Consider the following 21,143-nt stretch of genomic DNA (forward strand, 5'->3'; position numbering starts at 1 on the left):
GGGTGAGAAGCGACCTCGTCCTAAAGGGCGAGGTCGCCATAAATGAGGCACCATAAATCTAAGGGTCTTCATGATGTCACGAGGCGTGACCATACAGTATATGGAGATGTGATGTCACGAGGCGTGACCATATATGGAGATATGATGTCACTATAGGCGTGACCATATACAGTATGGAGGCATGGGTGACGGACAGACAGACGGACGGACGGGAGATGCAGATTTTCATAGTAAATGCGACAATAAATGGTCAGCAGGAGCCTGGGTGGCTTGGATCCAGGCTTGAAATAAATCTTTTCGGAAATGGGAAATGGGAAAAATTAATGGAATGTCTGTATGCGAAACCACACAATGGCCACGGTAACTATTCATTATGCTCAAAACGCCTCTTAAATGCAGGGGCAGGGCGGGTGATCATTTAAAAGGTTTCTATTTGGCGCGCGGATCTTTCTGCATAATGCTCTTAACTTCTTACAGAATACATCTACATCATAGATCATAGGGCATCCTGGAGGGCTTTGAAGAGCAAAGAAAGGAAAGACAGAGGAAAGCCTGGACAGTTTTACACGCCTCTGCCGAGCACCGTGAAAAGGAATAAATGCCTTTGATTTTTGCCGTCAACGAGAGATGACCTCACGTAGCCCGCGGCAACTCAGAGCAAACATCTCCAAAACCTGGGACCCGCATCCGACACGCATCCGGGGACGCCCGTGGAGTGTAATCAGAGGAGGGAGAGTATGGGGAAGGGGTCGGGGACGTTGCGTCGGATCCTAGATCAAAATGGCAAGCTAAGTGATCTCGCCCCGCTATCTGTCATTGTGCTGACGCCAACGAATCGCCTCCCCCCGGGGAGAATGGCGGGGCGGGAGCATAGTGGCAAGTCAAAGCCTCCGAGCGGAGAAACTCCCAGCTGAGCTATGCATTCTAGAGTGCATCATTTTCTCATCTCCTTCCTTATTGAACACCCAGTTTGTGTGCTTGTGCGCACGTGCGTGTGTGTGTGTGTGTGTGTGTATGTGTATGTGTACTGTGTTAGTGTAATGTGTGTTTAAGAGGCAGTGCTGTGACAAGAGAGTGTGTGCGTGTGTTTAAGAGACAGTGCTGTGACATGTGTGTGTGTGTGTGTGTGTGTGTGTGTGTGTGTGTGTGTGTGTGCGAGCGCACGCAGAATGTAAAAGGTATTTTTCTCTAGGCAGGGCTGGTGGACACTTGTATGCGAGCAAGAGGCTGGCCGGTGTCCGTCCAGCAGTGTATTTATCTGGCTGTAATGGCATGCCATTGATATTCACAGTGAGCTGTGGATCAATGATCCTTGGCAGCCTGGCTATTATTTCATTTCTTGTATCTAAAAGGCGTAGCGGGGATTCAGCTAAATTGTTTTGAGTCGGATTTGCTGACTCGTCACAATGGTGAAGGGAGGAGAGAGAGAGAGCAATATGCTAACCTATACCCTGGATGGAGTGAGAGCGAGAGATCGAGGGAGGGAGAGAGAAAGAGAGAGAGAGAGAGAGAGAGAGAGAGAGAGAGAGAGAGCTAGTGTGAGAAGAGGAGTGCACAAAGGGTGGGAGGGAGATAAGAGGGAAGAGAGGAAAATTGACGATTGCATGTTCAGAAACTTCAGACCACAGAATGACAATTGATACAGCAATAGCCTACAGAGGGTATGCACAGTGGCAACGTGAGTTTAACGTTGTTTAATGTCGTTTAATGCAATCAGATAGGACTTTTCTGTTTGGCGGTATGGGCTGTCAAGGTCAGAAAGTACGTTTTTTAACTTACGGATATGATGATGATGATGATAATGATGATGATGATGTCACATGCAACACAACCAGCTAGCCACGCCATATTTAAGTAACACATATACAGGACATTTCCATCCATCCATACAATACTTCATCCAAGCGTCCTTGGGTTTCTTGAAAGGCGCTATATAAATCAAAGTTATTATTATTATTATTATTATCCACCTTACATCCTTTCCGCCCACCCGTTCATCCGTCAGTCCATTCATCCATCCATCAGATGCTTCCCGACTGTCATCTCCAAAAGTTGCACGTCTGCCAGGCACCAGTGGTTCAAGTCATGCCCCTCCCCGCTGGCCCTCTTCAAGGCCCATTATCATCCATCTCTCAGGCTGAACACAGACTAGATTAGGCTCCCGGCTGGTGCCTAACTTCCCCACAGCGTTCTCACGATGCGCTTCCCTTTTCCAAGCCTGTGGGTAATGTTATCAGAGGGATCAGCGGGCCGGAACAGAAGAGATGTGATTCAGTCACGGAGCTCTGGACACACAGAAAACTCGTCCGAGAGACTGTTAAGTAAGGTTGAGCTGAGGGCCTGGGGAAGGGGCGGGATGGGCGGTATAGAGGGGAGGAGGGAAATCTATAAAATGAGGAAAAAGCCAGCAAAGGAGGGACAGAGGGTAAAGTGTAAGAGAGATCTATTGGATGTCACACTCGTGACCCTGGAACCGCCTCAGGGGGGGCACTTCTAAAGTGCTGTGTCAGTGGGATGTGTGGAGCCACGGTGCAGCAGGGTGACGGTTCCCACTACGCACGGCCATGGAGCGGAGGCGGTGGCAGCGGGAGATAGATGGGACCCAGCAGCCCTGACAATGACATGGACGGTTAGCGGTGCTTAGCAGACTGTGGATGGATTGCAACCGTGGCAGTGAAACATATAGCCTTAAATCAGTGGCCTTTTTCTTTATCACACAATGTTAGTGGAGGTATCGGTGCAGTGGCGAGCATTGATGAGTAAAAGACACAGCGATGGCTGTAATGTTTAGCGTTGATGAACTGCTTCGGCGGAGTCGCGGTGCTACGGGGAGTCGGGGACGGGGAGTTTTGCAGTTGACTCACTGCTCGTAGGTCCGCACGGAACATAAAAGCAGAATGAATTTGAACATCAATAGATAGAATGGCCTTTATTTGATCCCAAGGCAAGCTCGGCGGCTCCAGGACGAAGTGACTGAGTGGGGGGGGGGGGGGGGGGGCAGTTAAAAACGGCGAGGGTGAACATCTCATCTTTTTATAGTATGAAACAATATGTACATAAAACTTAAACTGAGGGGGCGGAATTTGCAACCGAGTGGCACCAGGGCACCGGGGCTGTACCAAGGTGTCATCCAGGGGGGCAGTCAGACAGATATTTTGTGAAGCCACTGAGGAAATCGGGATTTCCTGAAAGTTCATATAATGGCCTGTTGTGGCGCCGTCATTGGGCCCAAAAAAACCCATAGCCCCATAGAAGTCCATGTATTTGGGCCCAACTTCACCTAGACTGTATTACCTTAATAAACATGGTCATGAATACTTTCTGCTTCCAGTCACTAGTTTAAAGTCTAATTTCTAATAAAATGACCATAAAGTCGCGTATGTTCTGAGGGGCGTGGCTACAGTTACAGTCTATGATCGGGATTCCCCACCCACTCGAGTCAAAATAAAAACCAACTAAGAAGAAGGGGGGAAGTCCCGCCTCGTTGTCTGGGCCAGCCAATGGGCCAGCTGGGCCCAAACGGATCTAGAAAGATGGCGACTTACAATTGAAGGACTGACAGGCTTCATTTTACGTTCATGTTAGACCCGGGGAACACTTTGTCCATATTTTTTACAGTCTATGGTGTCATCACAAGCCTGCAAGCAACAAAACCTGAACAGGCACAGAGACGAATAGAGAGATAAAACTAAGATTAATAAAAGATGAAATTGCAGAAATGTATGCCCTATATCGACCAATGCTCACAATGCGTCACAGCTTGAAGATCTGCTATATTTTTGGAAATATTTCAATTTCCCCAAATATGGTTGAAAGTGGTTAAGGTATGACCACTTCTAGCCACAGTGCATGCTAGGTCAAAACTTTAATGTGTTTTAACTATAGAGACATGTCAATAGACTAACTTAATGATATGATTACTGCTACTGCCATCCCTTAAATTCCACCCCAGAGAAGAATTGCTTGTAACCTCCTGCACTACTAATTCAGGGTCTGGGGATTAGCTACAACTGCAAGTCTGAGAAAAGAAAACAATACTCCAGTGCTGGCATCACCACAGAGTCAGAGATCTGCAGGAGGGGGGAGGAACTTAAGGAGTGAAGGCAGGCCAGCGTGAGTGAGATGCATTACTGCAGCTGGGCTGAGGTGCTGGCACGCGGGACAGGGGGATGAGCGTGCTGGCGTATACAGCTAGCGCACGCTGCCTGTAGTGCTTCTCCAAAAATGGTGTCAGCAGCAGTGGCAGGAAGGGCTGGCTCGCTGCAAAGTGGAGAACATGGGGCAGCATGTGCACGGTGAGACCTCTGGGGAACTGCCCTCGTGCACACCGGGAGGCTGGGATGGACACACATGCTACAGGCGCTTTACACACGCATATAGCTCCCAGACAGTGTGGTTGCCATCAGGTGCCGTGTACACACTGTGTGCAGTACATGCATGGGTTAGAGTTCTGATGGATCATCGCACGCATGCATATACACGCACACACAGTAAATGTATTAGTGCAAGCACCTTATATTCATAATATCATTACCATACACTGTAGCGCGCGCACACGCACACGCACACACACACACACACACACACACACACACACACACACACACACACACACACACACACACACACACACACACACACACACACACACACACACACACACACACACACACAGTGTGAATATCAGATGCCATTGAGAGGAAGAGGAGGGGGTTAGAGGGGGAGAGGAGATGGGGATGTTTTAAAGATGAGTTGTTGAAAAGCAGAAGACCTTGCCAAATGTCAGCATGTCCACTAATCTGCTGTCATCCGGAGGACGGAGACAGGATTAGAGCAGCTCAAGTTAGATAAACTAAATAAAAGACGAAATCTCACAGAGGAGCAAGGGCACCCCGAATAATGTGATACTATGTGTATTTGTTGACATGCACGGCGCATGCACGCCTGTCTTAATGCGTGCAACAGTGCACTTGTGCGAATGCTAATGCGCCGGTCTCACCATGTCCTCTCATTCAGTATAGGTCATTGCAGAGACTTTGCATATCTGAAGTCCTCTACCTGCTGGGAAACAAGGATGCAACCCGCACTGTCACAGTGTCACTGTGGCCTTCTATTTACATACACCATGGTTTATGCTTCAATGTCACTCCTCAATCTAAATTAAGTTGATTAAAAGCCTGGCCCATTCCTGCAGAGACATATTATGTCCAAGGTTGTCTGACATTCAGATATCTAGGAAGGGACATTGTTGACTCTGAGGAGGGCAAGGCCATGCTAGGTATAGGACAGTCAATGGTAAGTAGATTGTGCTCTCTGGGGCCATGTGTGTTTGGGAGGGCTGTGGAAGGCAGCAGAGAACTCGCCGTGACCCCATTCTCTAGGACACCGGTGTATAACTATACAGTAAATCCACGCATTCATCTTCGTTATGACATATCCATGGCAAAAACGTCCAGTGTTACGAAGCGTCAATTTATCAGTGACAGTGAATTAATTTCAACTGTGCTGATTCGAGGGTTGTAGTGATTCTGGGCTGAGTGTTTGTTCCTCAAGCCAGTTGGGCTTGCGAAGTGCTCGATGCAAAATTGCTCTACTCTCTGAATTGAATTATTTCTGAGGATAGTGCAGTGTGTAGTGAGCAGACTGTCAGTGGGTTGGCACAACAATGTCCCTGTGTATGATTGTGTGACTTTACAGAACAATTCATAAAGAAGGGGCATTGATGCTCATCTAGTATTACAATCCCCGTAGAATCACTTGTTCACAAAAAAGAAGACTTGTTCGCACGGTGCTGTTCACAACGTGCTGTTGAACTCATGCTGCGTGCGCTTGGAGCTTCCATTTGTGAAATCCACCATTACTCACAGCACGGGCGCTGCACGCATATTAACACCCTGAACGCCCAGGGTTATTTAATCCATTAAATCGTAGCGCAATATTAACACCCTGAACGCCCAGGGTTATTTAATCCATTAAATCGTAGCGCACCAGCGATTTATAGCAGCGGAGCACTTTTGCCGACGGACCGGATGTTATCCCGGATGTGGCTGTAGCAGCTAGATGTAGCCAAAACACTCTAGAGGCGATCGACAACAACGGGAGGCATTTGATTAAATCTACCGCGATTAGCGACGGGACCGCGGTGGGCCGTCTAACGCATGATCTTTGCTTAGAATTAGACGTTATGATTTAGAGTTATTAACGTTTTAGGATTTTCGATCTCGTCTGCTAAACAGGGGGGAACATTTATACAAAGCTCAATTTGAAGCATAAGCTTATTTTTCCTAATGTATTAAGAATTGATTTGTGTCCATTTTCTCTCAATCGCTGATATCAAGGACTTCAGTACATGGTTACGGTGCCAAGTGCATTGGAAGTGTATTGGCTAGGCCTGGAATTGTATTATTTTAGGAGCAAGGCCACTCAAATGCGTGCATTGTAAATTGTAATTATTTCTGTGGACTTAAAAACATTGTTTTATTTGATGGACATGCTGACCTGGCATTTTACCTTTGTGACAAACTGACCCTATCTTGTTCCACCCCTTACCCCTTAACTTATTTGCCATTTCTTACTATTTCGAGAAAAAAAACCCTTTAAAAATAGTTCAACTGGCCGATCTACATTGACACGTTGTAAGCTTATAGATCAGCTATTTCAACTATTATAAAAGGTACTATTATCAAAATATTAACATGGGAAATAAGTTAAGGGATAAGATATAGCCCTATGTGTCCTGGTTGGCCGGTAAAAGATCTGTGTCTAACTATTGTTATAAGCAGCCTGCTTATTTCAACAGAACCCGTTGGTTATATGTGTGCAGCATTTCAATTGATGTTGCCCAATAACAATTGTGTATCTCATGAAAAGACAGTGGTGTCCTAAAAGCAGTAGTGACAGGAAAGAGCGAGGCAGAGGAGAAAATGTTGCAATCAGCCGCGGTGTGGCCACTGTGGTCCCACAAGGCCAAACTGAAGGGACACAATGGCCATGGCCTCCATAATGTTCATGCCCTGGTGTATAGGCCTACCTCCGCATGCTGAAAATGATTAATTTAGAGGGGCTTTCCAACACAGAAAACTGTCTTGACTTGGCCACTAACTGAAAATTTCTACACTACATTTGGTTTACTTTTTCCTTGCCAAGACGAAGGCCTCTATAGCTGTGTGGTCTTGGCTCTTGGCACAAGCACATCTACTGTACGTAAGTGCAGACTTAGCTTGCGGAACTGCTTCTTGAGGGTCCATTTCCTCATTGATGAAACGGGTGTGACCCTTCTTAAATCTTGTGCCGTTTAGACACAAGCATCAATTAGTCTTAAAGGAATATTCTGCTGTTTTTCAACCTTATCACCACGTCTTTGTCGGTTGGAGTAATGATCAATACATAGTGCTAAGTCTGTCAGTGGTCTCTGAATCACTGAGGCAGCAAATCGAAAACACCACTGCGGTGACTGCAGCCATTCTCCCCTCTGCCACTAGGGACCACTAAGGGCCATGCCATTGATAACCATAGATATTTAAAAATATAGATGCCTCATTGGCCGCTGCAGTTCATTGGAGCGACGTGTCTCCATTGAAGGTAGGCAATCAAGTGGAAGTGCCAAAGGGAAGCCCAAGTGACGAGAAATTGTGCCTTCAATTTTTACACACGCCCCAGAGCCGGAAGAGCTGTCTACCTTTATACGTCTATGATGATATCTACTTGAGAATGCAGCATTTGCAATGAATTCTGGTAAATATATCAGCCTACCTCATGTTCTAAAACTGTACACACCTTCCTCTTTGTATGGTTTACATGATACTGTCGCCCCCAAATAATTGAGAGCCTAACCTAGTGAATATTGAACATATCACTATGTCGTTATTGATGAAAGCATATAGGCAAAATAGCTTTTGCCTATATGCTTAACATATGCACACAGTCACAGTGTGGTGCAGCCATGTCAGGCTTAAGTGGTTTATTTAAATTGATAGCAGGTGCGGTTATGGCCATAGTTGGAACAGTGTCTGAGCAGGAATTCATGAAGCAAAGGTGAAAGCCTTCTGTAGCCGTTACCCTCTCACAGACCATTTCTGTGCAATAATGATTATAATGATCTCCATTGCCATAATGAATGCAAGCAACGAAATAGCAAAGCTTGCCATGCAATTTCGAGGCGATGCCTTGATGTGGTAAGCTCCAATGTTCCAATTAAGCATATTTGTATTTCTTGGATATACTTTTCATTATGTACGGTAGAAATGTACTGCTATTAGGGTACATACTTCTGGTCGCTATGCTCATGCCCCTTTATATCATATCTTATCTCAGGTACTATGTATAAATATGTAGATATTCTTCTTTATTGTTTTCTTGTCTGATCTTGCCCCCCCCCCACTTCTCCCTTTTCTTTTTTTTCTATGGAATAACAATACGATGGGAATTATGCACGAAAATAAATATCACCCACTTTTTACCTTGTAAAGCTATGATGTGACAATACAATAAAGCTGAGGGTTGGGTGCAATGAAGTCATTCCCATGTGTATAGAACAATAAAGAATTCTGTTGCGTGGTTGATTGAATTTAACATCAAATCATATTTGTGCATCGTAAACACATTAGGAATCCTGGTATTTATGCTTTTGTGTGCTAGCGTTTCAGTAACAGCCAATTTGTCAACCTCTGCTAAGCGAAAAGAAAAGAAAAATAAACTTTACCCTATTGCGAATCTCATTCGCATTTAGATATGCAAATGAACTTGTCTTATCTTTCCCCTATTCCAGTTTCATAAGCTTCCATAAAAATCTCAAGACATCTGGTGCACTTTTGTACGTTAGGGACTCCATTAAGCGCTGCATGCAGTTGACGCTTGCATGTCTGAAATGCACTCTGTTTTCCAGCTTGGTGTCAAAATCCATTTAATGTTCTGTATCCACAAATGGTAGAACATCTACAGACAGTAAAATCTGCAATGTTAATTTAGCTCTGTAAAAATGGACCCATCTTTACACGCTCAGGCCCAAATTAGATGAACTGAGCTGTGTAGTGGAGACCTGCACCTGCCTATGGTTTCTCCATTCAGCATGCATCTGTTCTATACGTAATAATAATAAAGCTTCTGGTTGGGTTGTTTTTTGACTCTATATCTATAAGTTTCTTTTAGTCATTATTTAATCATTTTTAAATCAGCATTAGCTGATTCCCATTCATTCTATTCCGCGGCTCTGAGCCATTTCATTCTACTTTTTTCTGCCCACTCATCTTTTCCTTCCTTGGCTGCGTGCCTAACCTCCTCCCTTCCCTGCAGTGGTTCAGTTCTAATTCAAGAAGCAAGAAGATTTATTTTTTCACTCACTCATACTGTACAAGTACAGTACAGTACAGTCACACTGTACTGTACAGCATGTGCAGTGAAGTGTTGATTTGACATACTCTGCCAGACGTGCTAACAATGTCCGACATGAAATTAAAATGAGTAAAACCGTCGCAGCAAAAAGTGATAAACTGTGTATCTGTCTGTACATTGCAATGTGTTGGAACTTGAAGTTCTACACGTACAGGTCTGACAAAAAACAAGACAATTGCTGAGATAGAATATCTGTTGCAGCCAGAGGAAAATACATAAAACAGGAATATACAGTACAGTATATAAATGGGAGAGTAAAATAGCAACTGGGATATACAGAATGTACATGCAGCAGATAAAGTATACACACGCGTGTATAAAATTGCTGTCCCCTAGACTTTTTCCATCAGCTCACCTCTTCTTCTCTGTATCACATTTGAAGGCCTTTTAAGGCCATTTTCAGCCAGCAACATTGCCAGATCTGAAGCGTTTTTATTTCAAATAAAGGTCTCGACTGAACTCAAATAAAGCACTTACTCCCTAACTCACAGGGGAAATCCAGAGAGGACCCGTCGGACCACAAGTGCTCAAATGCAGCAGTGAGTTGAGTATAGAGAGCCTCTCCTGGCAAAGTGGCAAACACACCAAAGCTCCGGGCAAAAAGAAAGCCCTTTATCCAATCAATCCTGTGAGGCTAAGCGGGGGGTGGTCTGGAACTGAATTAGAGTCATCAGAGAAGTAGACAGCTCTAAGCTGACCTCCCTCGCCTCTCTGATTGCTTCCTCTCTTTAAATAGCGTTTTACCTACTGGGACTGGAGGCAAAGACAGTGCATGAAGTCACGTCTCTGAGACACTTTCTATCAGTGGTGAAAACTTAATACAGCTACAAACAAAAGACATCAGTGATTTCTCTACGAAAGTATAAGCATGTTAATTTACCAAGAGGAGAAGATCAAACAAATGCATATATGCAGCACGATGATGGTCTTGATAGTAAGATCCCAAGACCTCTGTGGAAACGACACAACCCAGTGGCGGATATTTGGTGTATGGCATATACATATACTAACATTCATCTCCATTTGTTTCCCATAGCCTATTGTCTCCCAAGAGGTGCATTGTGCACTTTGCCTGCCTTCTGCAGTTTGAGCTTATTTAATATTTACTGCAAGGTGTAAACCGTGTGCGTGTGTGTGAGAGAGAGATATACAGTGAGCACTGAGCATGCATGCATATGTGTTCTTGCAATGCGTCTTGCTTGACTTGCACCATTTGCACAATGCACCGGCTCCCTCTGTTCCACTCCATTTGAGTGGAAGCAGACACACGGACGGCAACAAAACACCCCAGTTAGGCATTGCTCCAAATTCACCTAGACAGCCATGAGGAATGAGTCTGGACTTTAGCCAGCGACACGCAGATGATCATTCCCTCTCGCGCACAGATACAGCAACGAGGCCAGGAGTCTGTATGCCGTCTGCCGCTGCGCAGCACATTTATGATTCACTGCCTTTGGCAACACACTGTTATTGATCTCCTCACATCAGAAGAACATTTGGGATTATAGGTTGAAACCAGAGAAGCTTTGGTTCCGTTTGTACGAGTGAACACTCGGGATTTCACTGTGTAGAGTCCCATTAATTCCCCTGCCGGTCACCAGCCTGCTGCTTCCCTTCAGTCTTTTTTTATTTTTCATTTAACCTTTATTTAACCAGTAAATAAAGTCTGTTGCAGAGACCGGGTCCAGTGCCTGATCCGGCGCTCCAGTCGAGGTCTCGACCGTGACACCGGGTTAATCAATAGTCCAAAGACCATACAAGGAGTACAAGGGGCAGGCGGACACAAGAATTAATCTCTCTCTCTCACTCAATCTCCCTGTCGCTCCAGTGCCCTTCATCAACCTCCATTCTGTCCCCTGGAAGGTTCCAAACTTTTCCTCTCTATTCCCCTCTGTTCCTCTCTGGCCCTCAGCCAGCCACCCCCCCCTCTCTTTCTCTTGTTCATTGCATCTCATTTTCTGCTTGACTCCCTGTGTCTCCATTGCTTTTAATACAATAAGTTTGGCAATAACCCTCGCATTTCCATTCCAAATGAAGCAGCTCTGCGACTGGAGTTGCTGATCACTCTGAACTGCAGCGTTCTGCCAAGCGTCTCTCAATGCTCATCTCTGCTCTCCTCACACAGACACAGACAGAAGCCATATCTTCACCACTCAGCTGACTCTCTAGGTGGCTTTCCAAGGCTCCTATTTAAAATAATCACGTTGGCCGCACAAGGTAACTAGGATAATAGTGAGCGAGTCTGCACATACAGAGAGAGAGAGAGAGAGAGAGAGAGAGAAATATGTGTACTGATCCTGACCCATGTAGTACTGCATTAGTGCATTCCATTAGCACCTTTTGAAACCAGATTTAACATTATGGGCTGTATTTTGCGTGTCTTAAGTACCAGGTCTTATTACCTAACTTGAGTAAACTAAAGACCTGGAGGCGTGATCAATGCTCTTTGGCCACTCAGAATAGCCAAATGGCATTGATCACGCCTCCAGGTCTTTAGTTTACTCAAGTTAGGTAATAAGATCTGGTTCTTAAGACACTCAAAATACAGCCCTATGTCTCTATCCAGAGTTGGAAAAGCGAAAGAATGCGTGTGAGACACACATAGAGAGAGAGAGAGAGAGAGAGAGAGAGAGAGAGAGAGAGAGAGAGAGAGAGAGAGAGAGAGAGAGAGAGAGAGAGAAAGATACAGAAGTTAGACAGCATGGGATGAAGGGATAACCAAGACATGAAATGAGATGCTAAGCAGGGTTGAGGGTGCATTAGATGAACAGATGGGAACAATACTCCCAGAATAGCCCTGAACTTGATGAAACTCTATAACACCACAGGCACTTTAAAGCTACCAAGCATGTGATTTGCATCCGGCATTGCTTGCATGGGGCAAAATCAATACATTTAACGGCAATACCAGCAGGCGTCTCAATTTCGACGGCGCACCGGGGGCAGCGCTCGCTTATCTGTGATCGATTGGAGTTCCTGCTCGGTTCTGAAATCACCCCTTGAACGGCACCCGTTCTGCATAATAATAACCCCCGCCCACACAAACACATCAATAATTTCCAATTTTCCCACATATGACACATGTAGCCACAGCTTGCGTTTCTTAACCCTTGTTGTCTTGCTATCACTACATTTCAGTTTCCATGGCTGAGGGCCAGAAATTAAATGTTAGCGCATGATTAGATATCATTACTAATTCACTCTTTTCTCATTGATCTCATCGAAAGAAGAAAGAAAGAAAGAAAGAAAGAAAGAAAAATAAGGGGGCCTTATATTTGAGAACACAAAGGAGTGGAAACACACTGAAGAAAGTAAAACCTTGGACAAAGTCTCGCCACAAAATATAAAAAAGAATCTTACCGTCTCTTTTACTGATGCCACATAATCTTTGTGCTCTAAATTATATCCCTACTTGACTGTTGCCAAACAGCGTAAAACTCTGCGGCATGAACGTACGGATCTTAAATGAACTGTCCAAGTGATATACAACATAAAGTCAAAGTTTGGCTGTGTAACGCAGACAAAGGATCTCCCGAATTTTTCCTCCTCGTGGTAATCTATCAATTTTCTACAAACGTGGAAAAAAACTATACTGATGATTGTGCTGGAAAGCCAGACTCGCCTGTCTCAATAAGACAACACAAACCTGAGTCAACTAATGTCAAGACTGACAAGACTTAACTACGCACACAGACGCCTACAGGGTGAGGTGTTGGCTCAAACAGCCTCTATGGAAGATGGCTTCATACATGGTCATGAACCCAACAATCCAACTCAACACAACACAAACTTCAGGTGTTACAGATCAGTGAGTCTCCGTCCTCAGCTAAGTCATGTTCATATCTCAGAAAACCTCCTTGTAATTTAAAACTATGAGTTATCTTAAATGAATAACGTGACTTATATTCCAGATCTCCAGTCCATGTGTGTTTCCGACCCAGACTTGGCAGCTGGCCGGCCGTGTGTCCACCAAAGGAAAATCTTTCCCGCAAGGCACTCACCTAAAAAAGCTTCCTAATCCCAGAGTTGAAAATATATCAGCTCTCGAGCACAAAACAGACAAAAATGCAAAAACATACATAAAAAGAAATCTCATAATTAAGTATTGATAGTCTCAGATATGGATCTAATAGGACAGGTGTGCCTGTTTATGACATTCTACTATATGAGGCTGATCTAATTCGACCTAAGGCCTTTAGGCAGAGTACTGGAGCATGGCAGTAATTACACTGAGGTCACATTTCTCCACATTAAAATCACCACGTGTTTAACCTCCCCACTTAACGTCCACTGTCATTACACGCCAGCAACTATAACTCTACATAGTGTGGTGTGTGTGACAGCATCATCCAACCTCTTGTCAATTTCTCCGGTCCCATCACCATGATTGTGCTAATTTCTGGGATGAAACAGGAAAACGTTATGGGATGTCGACTTCTTTCCATCTATCAACAAATTGATGTTTTAGAGCATGGCACCTATATGAGTGAGCCGTATAGAGTCTCTTTTCATTTCTCACTCGTACTGTATGTATGTTCCCCACATTTTGTGTGTCTGTCTGCAGCCAATCTCAAAAATCCATTAGACATAGCTGCAGATTACACAAGGAAGCCACATTGTTATTAGACTCCGTCTTGTTCCCTTCTGTCATAATCAATGGGAATTACCTCAACTCATTGGTGTATTCGCTGTATGCACTTCGTTGGTTGCACTCCGGTTCCCCCAGGGTTCTGTACTAGACCTTCTACTCGTGTCCCTTTGCACCAAATCTCTATGCCAAAAATAGCCTACATTTAGCCTACATCTACAAGATTGATCAAGAATAAATTAATAATATAAGGAGATTCTCTGGCCACCATCCATGCTGTCGGTCCAATTGCAGGGTTGTAGTAGCCACTGAATAGCTACTCGTAGAGCTTATTAGTGATTCAGTGCTTGCTCAAGGACACTTCAGCAGGGGAGCCAAGGGGCCTGAACTTTGAACCACACCTTTTTTCTGTGTGTGGTCAGCTGTTTTCCATTAACAGACTTTAAAAGTGAAAGTAAAAGGTAGGCTTGGGCAATATATCAATATTACCGTTTATCGCGATATTTTAAATCAATATCGGTAATATCGTGGAGTATATAAATAATATCGAATACCGATAATACCGTATATCGTATAAATATCGTAATTTTACCGTCATGTAAATATGGATTTTCTTTTAAATAAACATCTACATTACTGTATGTGTGTGTCTGTGATGAATTTACAAGTATTTCTTTTTAACCCATTCTGAACGGGAACCCATGTTGGTGTTAGCATCATGTTATGCTTTAGCTATTGAAAAATAGCAGATCTACAAGCTCATAGCGCGCCACCGAGTGGCGCGCTACGAGCTTGTAGGTCTGCTATTTTAGAAAAATCAAAGAATGACTGACATTTTTTAGAATCTGATCTCAGGTCAGAATGGGTTCATCAGACCAGTGTGTGTCCAGTGGAAACCTCGTAGGAATCTGATCTCAGGTCAGAATGGGTTAAACAACTATAATTTGCCTAATAACTTGGTGTCCATGCATTGACTGGCACTGACGCTGAATTACGGCGACGAGGCGACAGCAGCGTTGTCGGAACCGCCTCGGCCCAGGAAAGCAAACAGAACATGGCGCCGCCGGTCCTAGTCCTATAGCAAGTTGGTTCGTAAAAAAACATCTGGAAACACTGCTGTTTGGCAGCATTTCGGGTTCCAGACAAATTAAAAAGGCTGATAATCGATAATACCGATAATCGCGATATTATTCACGTTATCAATACCGATATCAAAAAATCAATATCGCCCAAGCCTAGTAAAAGGTGGACACTGTCGTCCACTTGCTTCCATTTGTGGAGTGTGGACTCCTCAGACTTAAAACCAACTCTAATTTACTGATGTTACTGTGCGTCGTGACATCTCTTTAAGCATGGAGAGTCGAGACCTCAATTGCTGACCCTTCTCAATTCCTGTTTCAGTCCCTCTCTCTCTCTCCCTGTAACTCACTAGGTTGTTTTACCAGGTTGGAGGTAGCAGCAGCAGGGAGGTCAACCCAGTAAATAATAAATGTCTGCTGCAAGGGTGGCCTCTCTCTAGCACTGCTGGCGGATCAGTAACTCGAGATTCACTAAACCAAAACTAGGTTATCAGACCCATAAATGACGCGTGCGTGCGACGCACACGCACACACACACACACACACACACACACACACACACACACACACACACACACACAGACAGTCACACAGTCACACAGTCACACACACACACACACACACACACACACACACACACACACACACACACAAATCTGTTTTCCAGTCTTGTCACTTACTTAACCAGTACAGAGTTAACATCTTTATACTATAAAACTACTCATAGAGAAACTTCATTTTACACCCAGTTAGCCAAGACCAGCAGCCAATCACTCACCTACAAATGACAGCATCAGCAGGTACTAAAAGTTACTGCTGAATGCTTCTACAGTGACAGTGAAAGGATATTCGTGCTCATTAGGGCTGACAAGTAGCAGCAGTGTTCATGGCTAAGGGGCCCAGACGCCCCTATAGTGTTCACCTCGATTTGCACTGCATACACACGGGGGGGCGGCAGTATCCGAGTGGGAATACGGTCAACCGGTTCTACCCTTGGCTCGCCCATGCAGTGTGTATGTGCAAATTGTCCCTCAGCAAGACATTGAACTCCCGTCAGCTCCCCCTTGTGTGCTCAATAAAGTCACCTGAGCAGTCATCAGACGTGTGAAGCTGTAAGGGTACAGCCAATTATAGTACCGTTTCCACAGTAATGTACAATGCTTGCTATGAAGTTATTTTTACAGAGAGATTTTATAATAAATGTATTTTTTCATAAATAAATACAGATCACAATATTCTCCCACCAGCCTCCCTGACTTCACAAGTTCCTCTCTATAAGTCTCCTTAGTTGTTCTCCAATCCCCCTCTTTCTTGCTGGCTTCAGCACTGACAACTGCATGTCTTGACAGTGAATAAGCCAATTTGAAGCAGAGTGATTTAATTGGCCCCGCTCACTTAGACTAAATCCACAAATTAGTCAATTAGAAGGACCGCTAAGGGGCCAGAGGCTCATGACAAAGGGGGTTAATCTGGAACATGGATGGACCTCGTTCATGATCTCACAAATGTGAAATCACAGGGACTGCAATGTATAAAAGACACAGTACTCAAACAGGCACACACACTCACACAGCCTCTCTCATATACATTACACTCCCAATTCCTCGCTCGCCCAGGCTAGGATGAAAAGCACAGTGGGGGTCTGGATAAAGCATGGCGCTAACAGGATGAAGGACAGTACAGCGGGGAACTGGGCTGGAATTAAAGCCTCCATCATTGGTCACGCAACTGGCTCAGTGAAGCTTGATGACTACATTGCAGACACACACTGTCTTAAAAACAGTGTAGCGCTCCCTCGAGACTCACAGTGGATAGACAGACCTATAGGTTAGATGATTGAGAGGAATGGAATGGAAGGTTCACTGAGAATCTTTGTTTCTGCATATTTTTTTTGCTATTGATTGGTTGTAAAGTTGGTCATTTAATAATTGATGCTTGCTTACATGTATGTTGCGAGTGACGGCAAAATGCCAAAACATGTTAATATCGAACACATGTAAAATTGCTCAAGTCTGAGGTACCAGTTTGACACAAAGCAAGGCCTTTAGTTTGGACAACACATTTCACACACAAAGGCAATTCAACGTGCAACAATACTTTGTTGGCACAACGTACACAACAAAGTGTACTGTAGTGTAGTGTATATATATACACAAGAAGTAATTTGAACCCTACCATTATTATTCTGATATCTCTAAAAAGCCACTATGTACGCTTTCCATGTGTATATCCTGGGGTTATTAGCATTGTGTGGTGTTGCAATGTGTTTCACTGGGTATTGTGTGATAAGCTACAGTGTGTGTGTGTGTGTGTGTGTGTGTGTGTGTGTGTGTGTGTGTGTGTGTGTGGGGGTCCTACTGAATAGAACCAGGTGCTTGTTTGTTTACACACCACCACAAAGAGTCATTTAGCTTCTCTTAACACCTGTCAGGCTCAGGCCAATGGGAGCACAATACAGCCTTTAGGTACACGTACACACACACACACACACACACACAGACACAGACAGACACAGACAGACACACACACACACACACACACACACACACACGATTATCATCTAGGGTGCAAATTGGAAAGGATAGGTAGTACTTCACTGAATGGATGGGATTCACAGATGACTGAAGTTCATTTGTGCGATTAAAAACAAGGCATGCGAGTAGAACAAACAACTCAGCGGAATGATATACATACTACTGTATACATTTTTGTGGGTCCTTCTGGGGGTTCCAGATTAATTATTAATCCAAATGGGCCCTTATGGGTTTGTAAATTTGTCCGTTTGGTTCCCTTTACACGAGGTCCATGAAACTAAAAGGCTGAGAATGATCCCCGTGTGTGGACACACACACACACACACACACACACACACACACACACACCACACTGCTCATCGCCATAACAAGTCAGAACCTTGGACAGTTCCGTCCGAAGGAGCAAAGTATTCTATTCACAGTTCACGTTTCTGTTCAGCACCACGGACAGAGAGCCTGGTTCGCCAGCAACGGCTCAGTTTCTGCACAGTGGACGGACGGCGTACAGTTTTGAGAAAGGCGCAGTAGGCCTACGATTATATTGCAGCTTCAGGAGCACAATACAGCCAGAACAATAGCTCCACAGGTGGTCTGTGCAGACCTTACTCTGTGTGTGCACATTTTGTCAAGAAAGAAAGAAAGAAAGAAAGAGCAGCAATGCACAGAAAAATTGAAGAAACCAAACAGGGTCATACAAACAATGGCATAATGGTGAATAGTGACAAGTTATTTCTGGCAGAGCAGAAGTGCTTTAAGCCCCCTTTCAAGGTTGTTTTATGTGAATGGAGGTTGCAGCTGAGCCATTAGAGCAGAAAGTACTTGTGCAGCCAAGCACGCACACGCACGCACACACACACACACACACACACACACTCAGTCACACACACAAAATAGGGTCAGCAGCACCTACCCCAGAGTTGTCATGGTGACAATGGTGTACCAGAAGGCAGCTGGGATGCTGGTGAACTTGCTGGCCGAGGAACCCTTCTCGGCATAGAACATGACGGTGGCGAAGATGATGATGGCCATGGTTAGGGAGAAGAGCAGGAAGCCCAGCTCCGAGGCGCAGCTCTTCAGCGTGTACCCCAGGATCCGCAGGCCTGCCGAGTGCCGCGAGAACTTGAAAATCCGAAAGACGCGGAAGACCCGCAGGGTGACGAAGGCCCCGCTCACCTGGTCATTGTCGGTCATGACCAGGCCGATGTAGTACGGCATGATGGCCACCACGTCGATGACCGACATCACGCTCTTGACGAACCGGTAGCGGCTCGGCGCGGCCATGAGGCGCAGCAGGTACTCCGCCGTGAAGATCATGACACAGGCCGTGTCCAGGCAGAAGAAGGCCAGCCCGTAGCGCTCCCCGCACGACACCTCCTTCACCCGGTTGACCGCCGAGCCACACGGCACCGTCTCCACCACGTTGGCCATCACCGACACGGCGATGAAGAAGCCGGTGACGTAGTAGAAGACCAGGGCCATGGTGCTGGTGTGGGGGTTCTCGAAGGCCCGCCACATGGTCTCGCGGAATGTCATGTCCGGGTCCACGATGTCGTTCTGCTGCTCGCTCTCCTCGTCGTCCTGGATGCGCTCCTGGTTCTCCCGTCGCCTGTCTTTGTACTCTTCGTAGCAGCAGTCCCCGATGATCTCGGGTATGATGCCGAAGAACGCCAGCTCCTCGTCGTACGCGGAGATGCACTCCTGCCGCGGGTAGTGGAGTTTGCCGGTGCGGTAAAAATTAAGGACATGCCGGAATATGTCGGGGTCGCGGTCGAAAAAGTACTCGTTAGTTTCCTCGTGGAAAAAGAAGTCGCGCTCGGTGCTTCCCAGCAGGGTGTCCGGGTAGCGCTCCAAAGTGTTCCGCCACGTCTGAAACTTTGTGCCACTCACGTTGAGCACGATGAGCCCGTCCTGCGTTCGCCTCCTGTCCTTGGGGGGCACTGGCATGGCCCCGCTCGCCACCGGCATCCATCCTATCGCCGCCGCCCTGGCAAACGGTAGCCATGATGCTACTCCCCCTGCCATGCTGAGCCCTCTCTCTTGAGTTCCGCTTCGGTTAGATTATCACTGGACAACCGGGCACCGTGGTGGCATCTGAACAGGCAAAAACACAACACCACACACACACACACACACACACAGACACAGACACAGACACACAGACACACAGACACACAGACACACACACACACGTACGTCACTGTGTTAAATAGTGGAGTCGATCTGCAACAGATGAACCATGATGTTTAGAAATCCAACTGACTTTATCTGAACGACCATCCATTAAACACTATTGCATTGGATGCAGGCTATCCCTCTATTGCCACTGCGAACAATTTAAAATAAATAAAGTGAAATAAATCAAAACCCTACTAACTAGAGCAAGAGCGCACATAACACAAAATAATCATCCTAAAATTAGGCTATCAGGAATATCTGAAATATTAGGGCCAGTATAGAGTAACACGCGCGCGCGCACACACACACGCACGCACACGTTATTGTGGAGTCGATCTGCAACAGATGAACCATAGCCTATGAGGTCTAGAAATCCAGCTGACTTTAATCTGAACAACCATCGAAACATGGCCATAAAACAACACTTTTGCATTGAATGTATAGGCTCTATTACCACTGCGAAGACATTTAAATAAATCAAACCCCTACTAACTAGAGTAAGAGCAAACAACACAAAATAATCATCCTAAAAATGTGACTATCAGGAATATCTGCGCAACAGTAAACTAACGTTATCCATAGAATTGCGCATGATAGAAGGACAGCTTACCTCTAAATAAAAGTGACAATTTGAGTTTCATAAAGATACGGCTTTATCCGGCTCAAATATCCTCTCCGGCTCTCGCTTTCCCCGTACGGTTGTGGCTAAAAATGAATCCTCCAATTCCAAACCATATGATTCTATTCATCCCCTGGCTGTAAAGACACTGGCAACAAGTTTAACACCAAGGTATTTCCGCGCTCCAGACCCGAAGACAGACAGCCGAGGACATGTTTTCTAGAACCCCGTTTCACTCTCGTGGAGGAGAGGCGAGGGGAAACAGCACAGTCGAGGTCCTTCCTGGTTGTTGAATGTCCAAAACAAACCAGTGTGTTTGTTGTGTGTGTTTTAGTCCAAGAGAGAAATGACAGGGAACATATCCACAAGACAAGCCGTGCGCTAGCGCTGCTGTAGCCTACTTAAATCAACCAAAACGCAATGCAGGCAACCGGCCGGGGGACACGAGTGCATAAAACACAAACTACGGCGAAGAGGAGGAAAACAACGGGCTGAATTGCAGAATCGTTTTTTAACGACCGCAACAAATGTGCCCGTCGATGTCGGCTCTTTCTCCTCCCCTCTTCTCGTGACACAGCTTGCTTTTGGAGTGGAGAGAGAGCAACTGGATGCAGCTGCAGCGGAAAGACTGTCCCCTCTCTCATTTACTGCGCGTCACAGTCGGGTCGCGCACTCCCTGAAGGGGGACTGAGTTTTGGATTTTAAGTTAAAATATATATATATTATAATATATATAGTTATCGACTATACACCGACCA

At 45.3% G+C, this 21,143-nt stretch overlaps 1 protein-coding gene across 1 annotated transcript in view; it reads right to left on the reverse strand.

Annotated features, from left to right (window-relative positions):
• The window catches only part of kcnd2 (potassium voltage-gated channel, Shal-related subfamily, member 2), a 130,026-nt gene extending 109,567 nt beyond the window's left edge, over positions 1–20,459 (reverse strand). The window contains 2 exon segments of the mRNA XM_080756876.1: positions 18,502–19,682; positions 20,377–20,459. Coding sequence (XP_080613002.1) covers positions 18,502–19,613 — 1,112 coding nt within the window. The 5' untranslated portion in view covers positions 19,614–19,682; positions 20,377–20,459.
• Between the last annotated feature and the right edge of the window lie 684 nt (positions 20,460–21,143).

The sequence above is a fragment of the Protomyctophum bolini genome, assembly GCF_963924005.1.
Source record: "Protomyctophum bolini genome assembly, chromosome: 23".
Lineage (NCBI taxonomy): Eukaryota > Metazoa > Chordata > Actinopteri > Myctophiformes > Myctophidae > Protomyctophum > Protomyctophum bolini.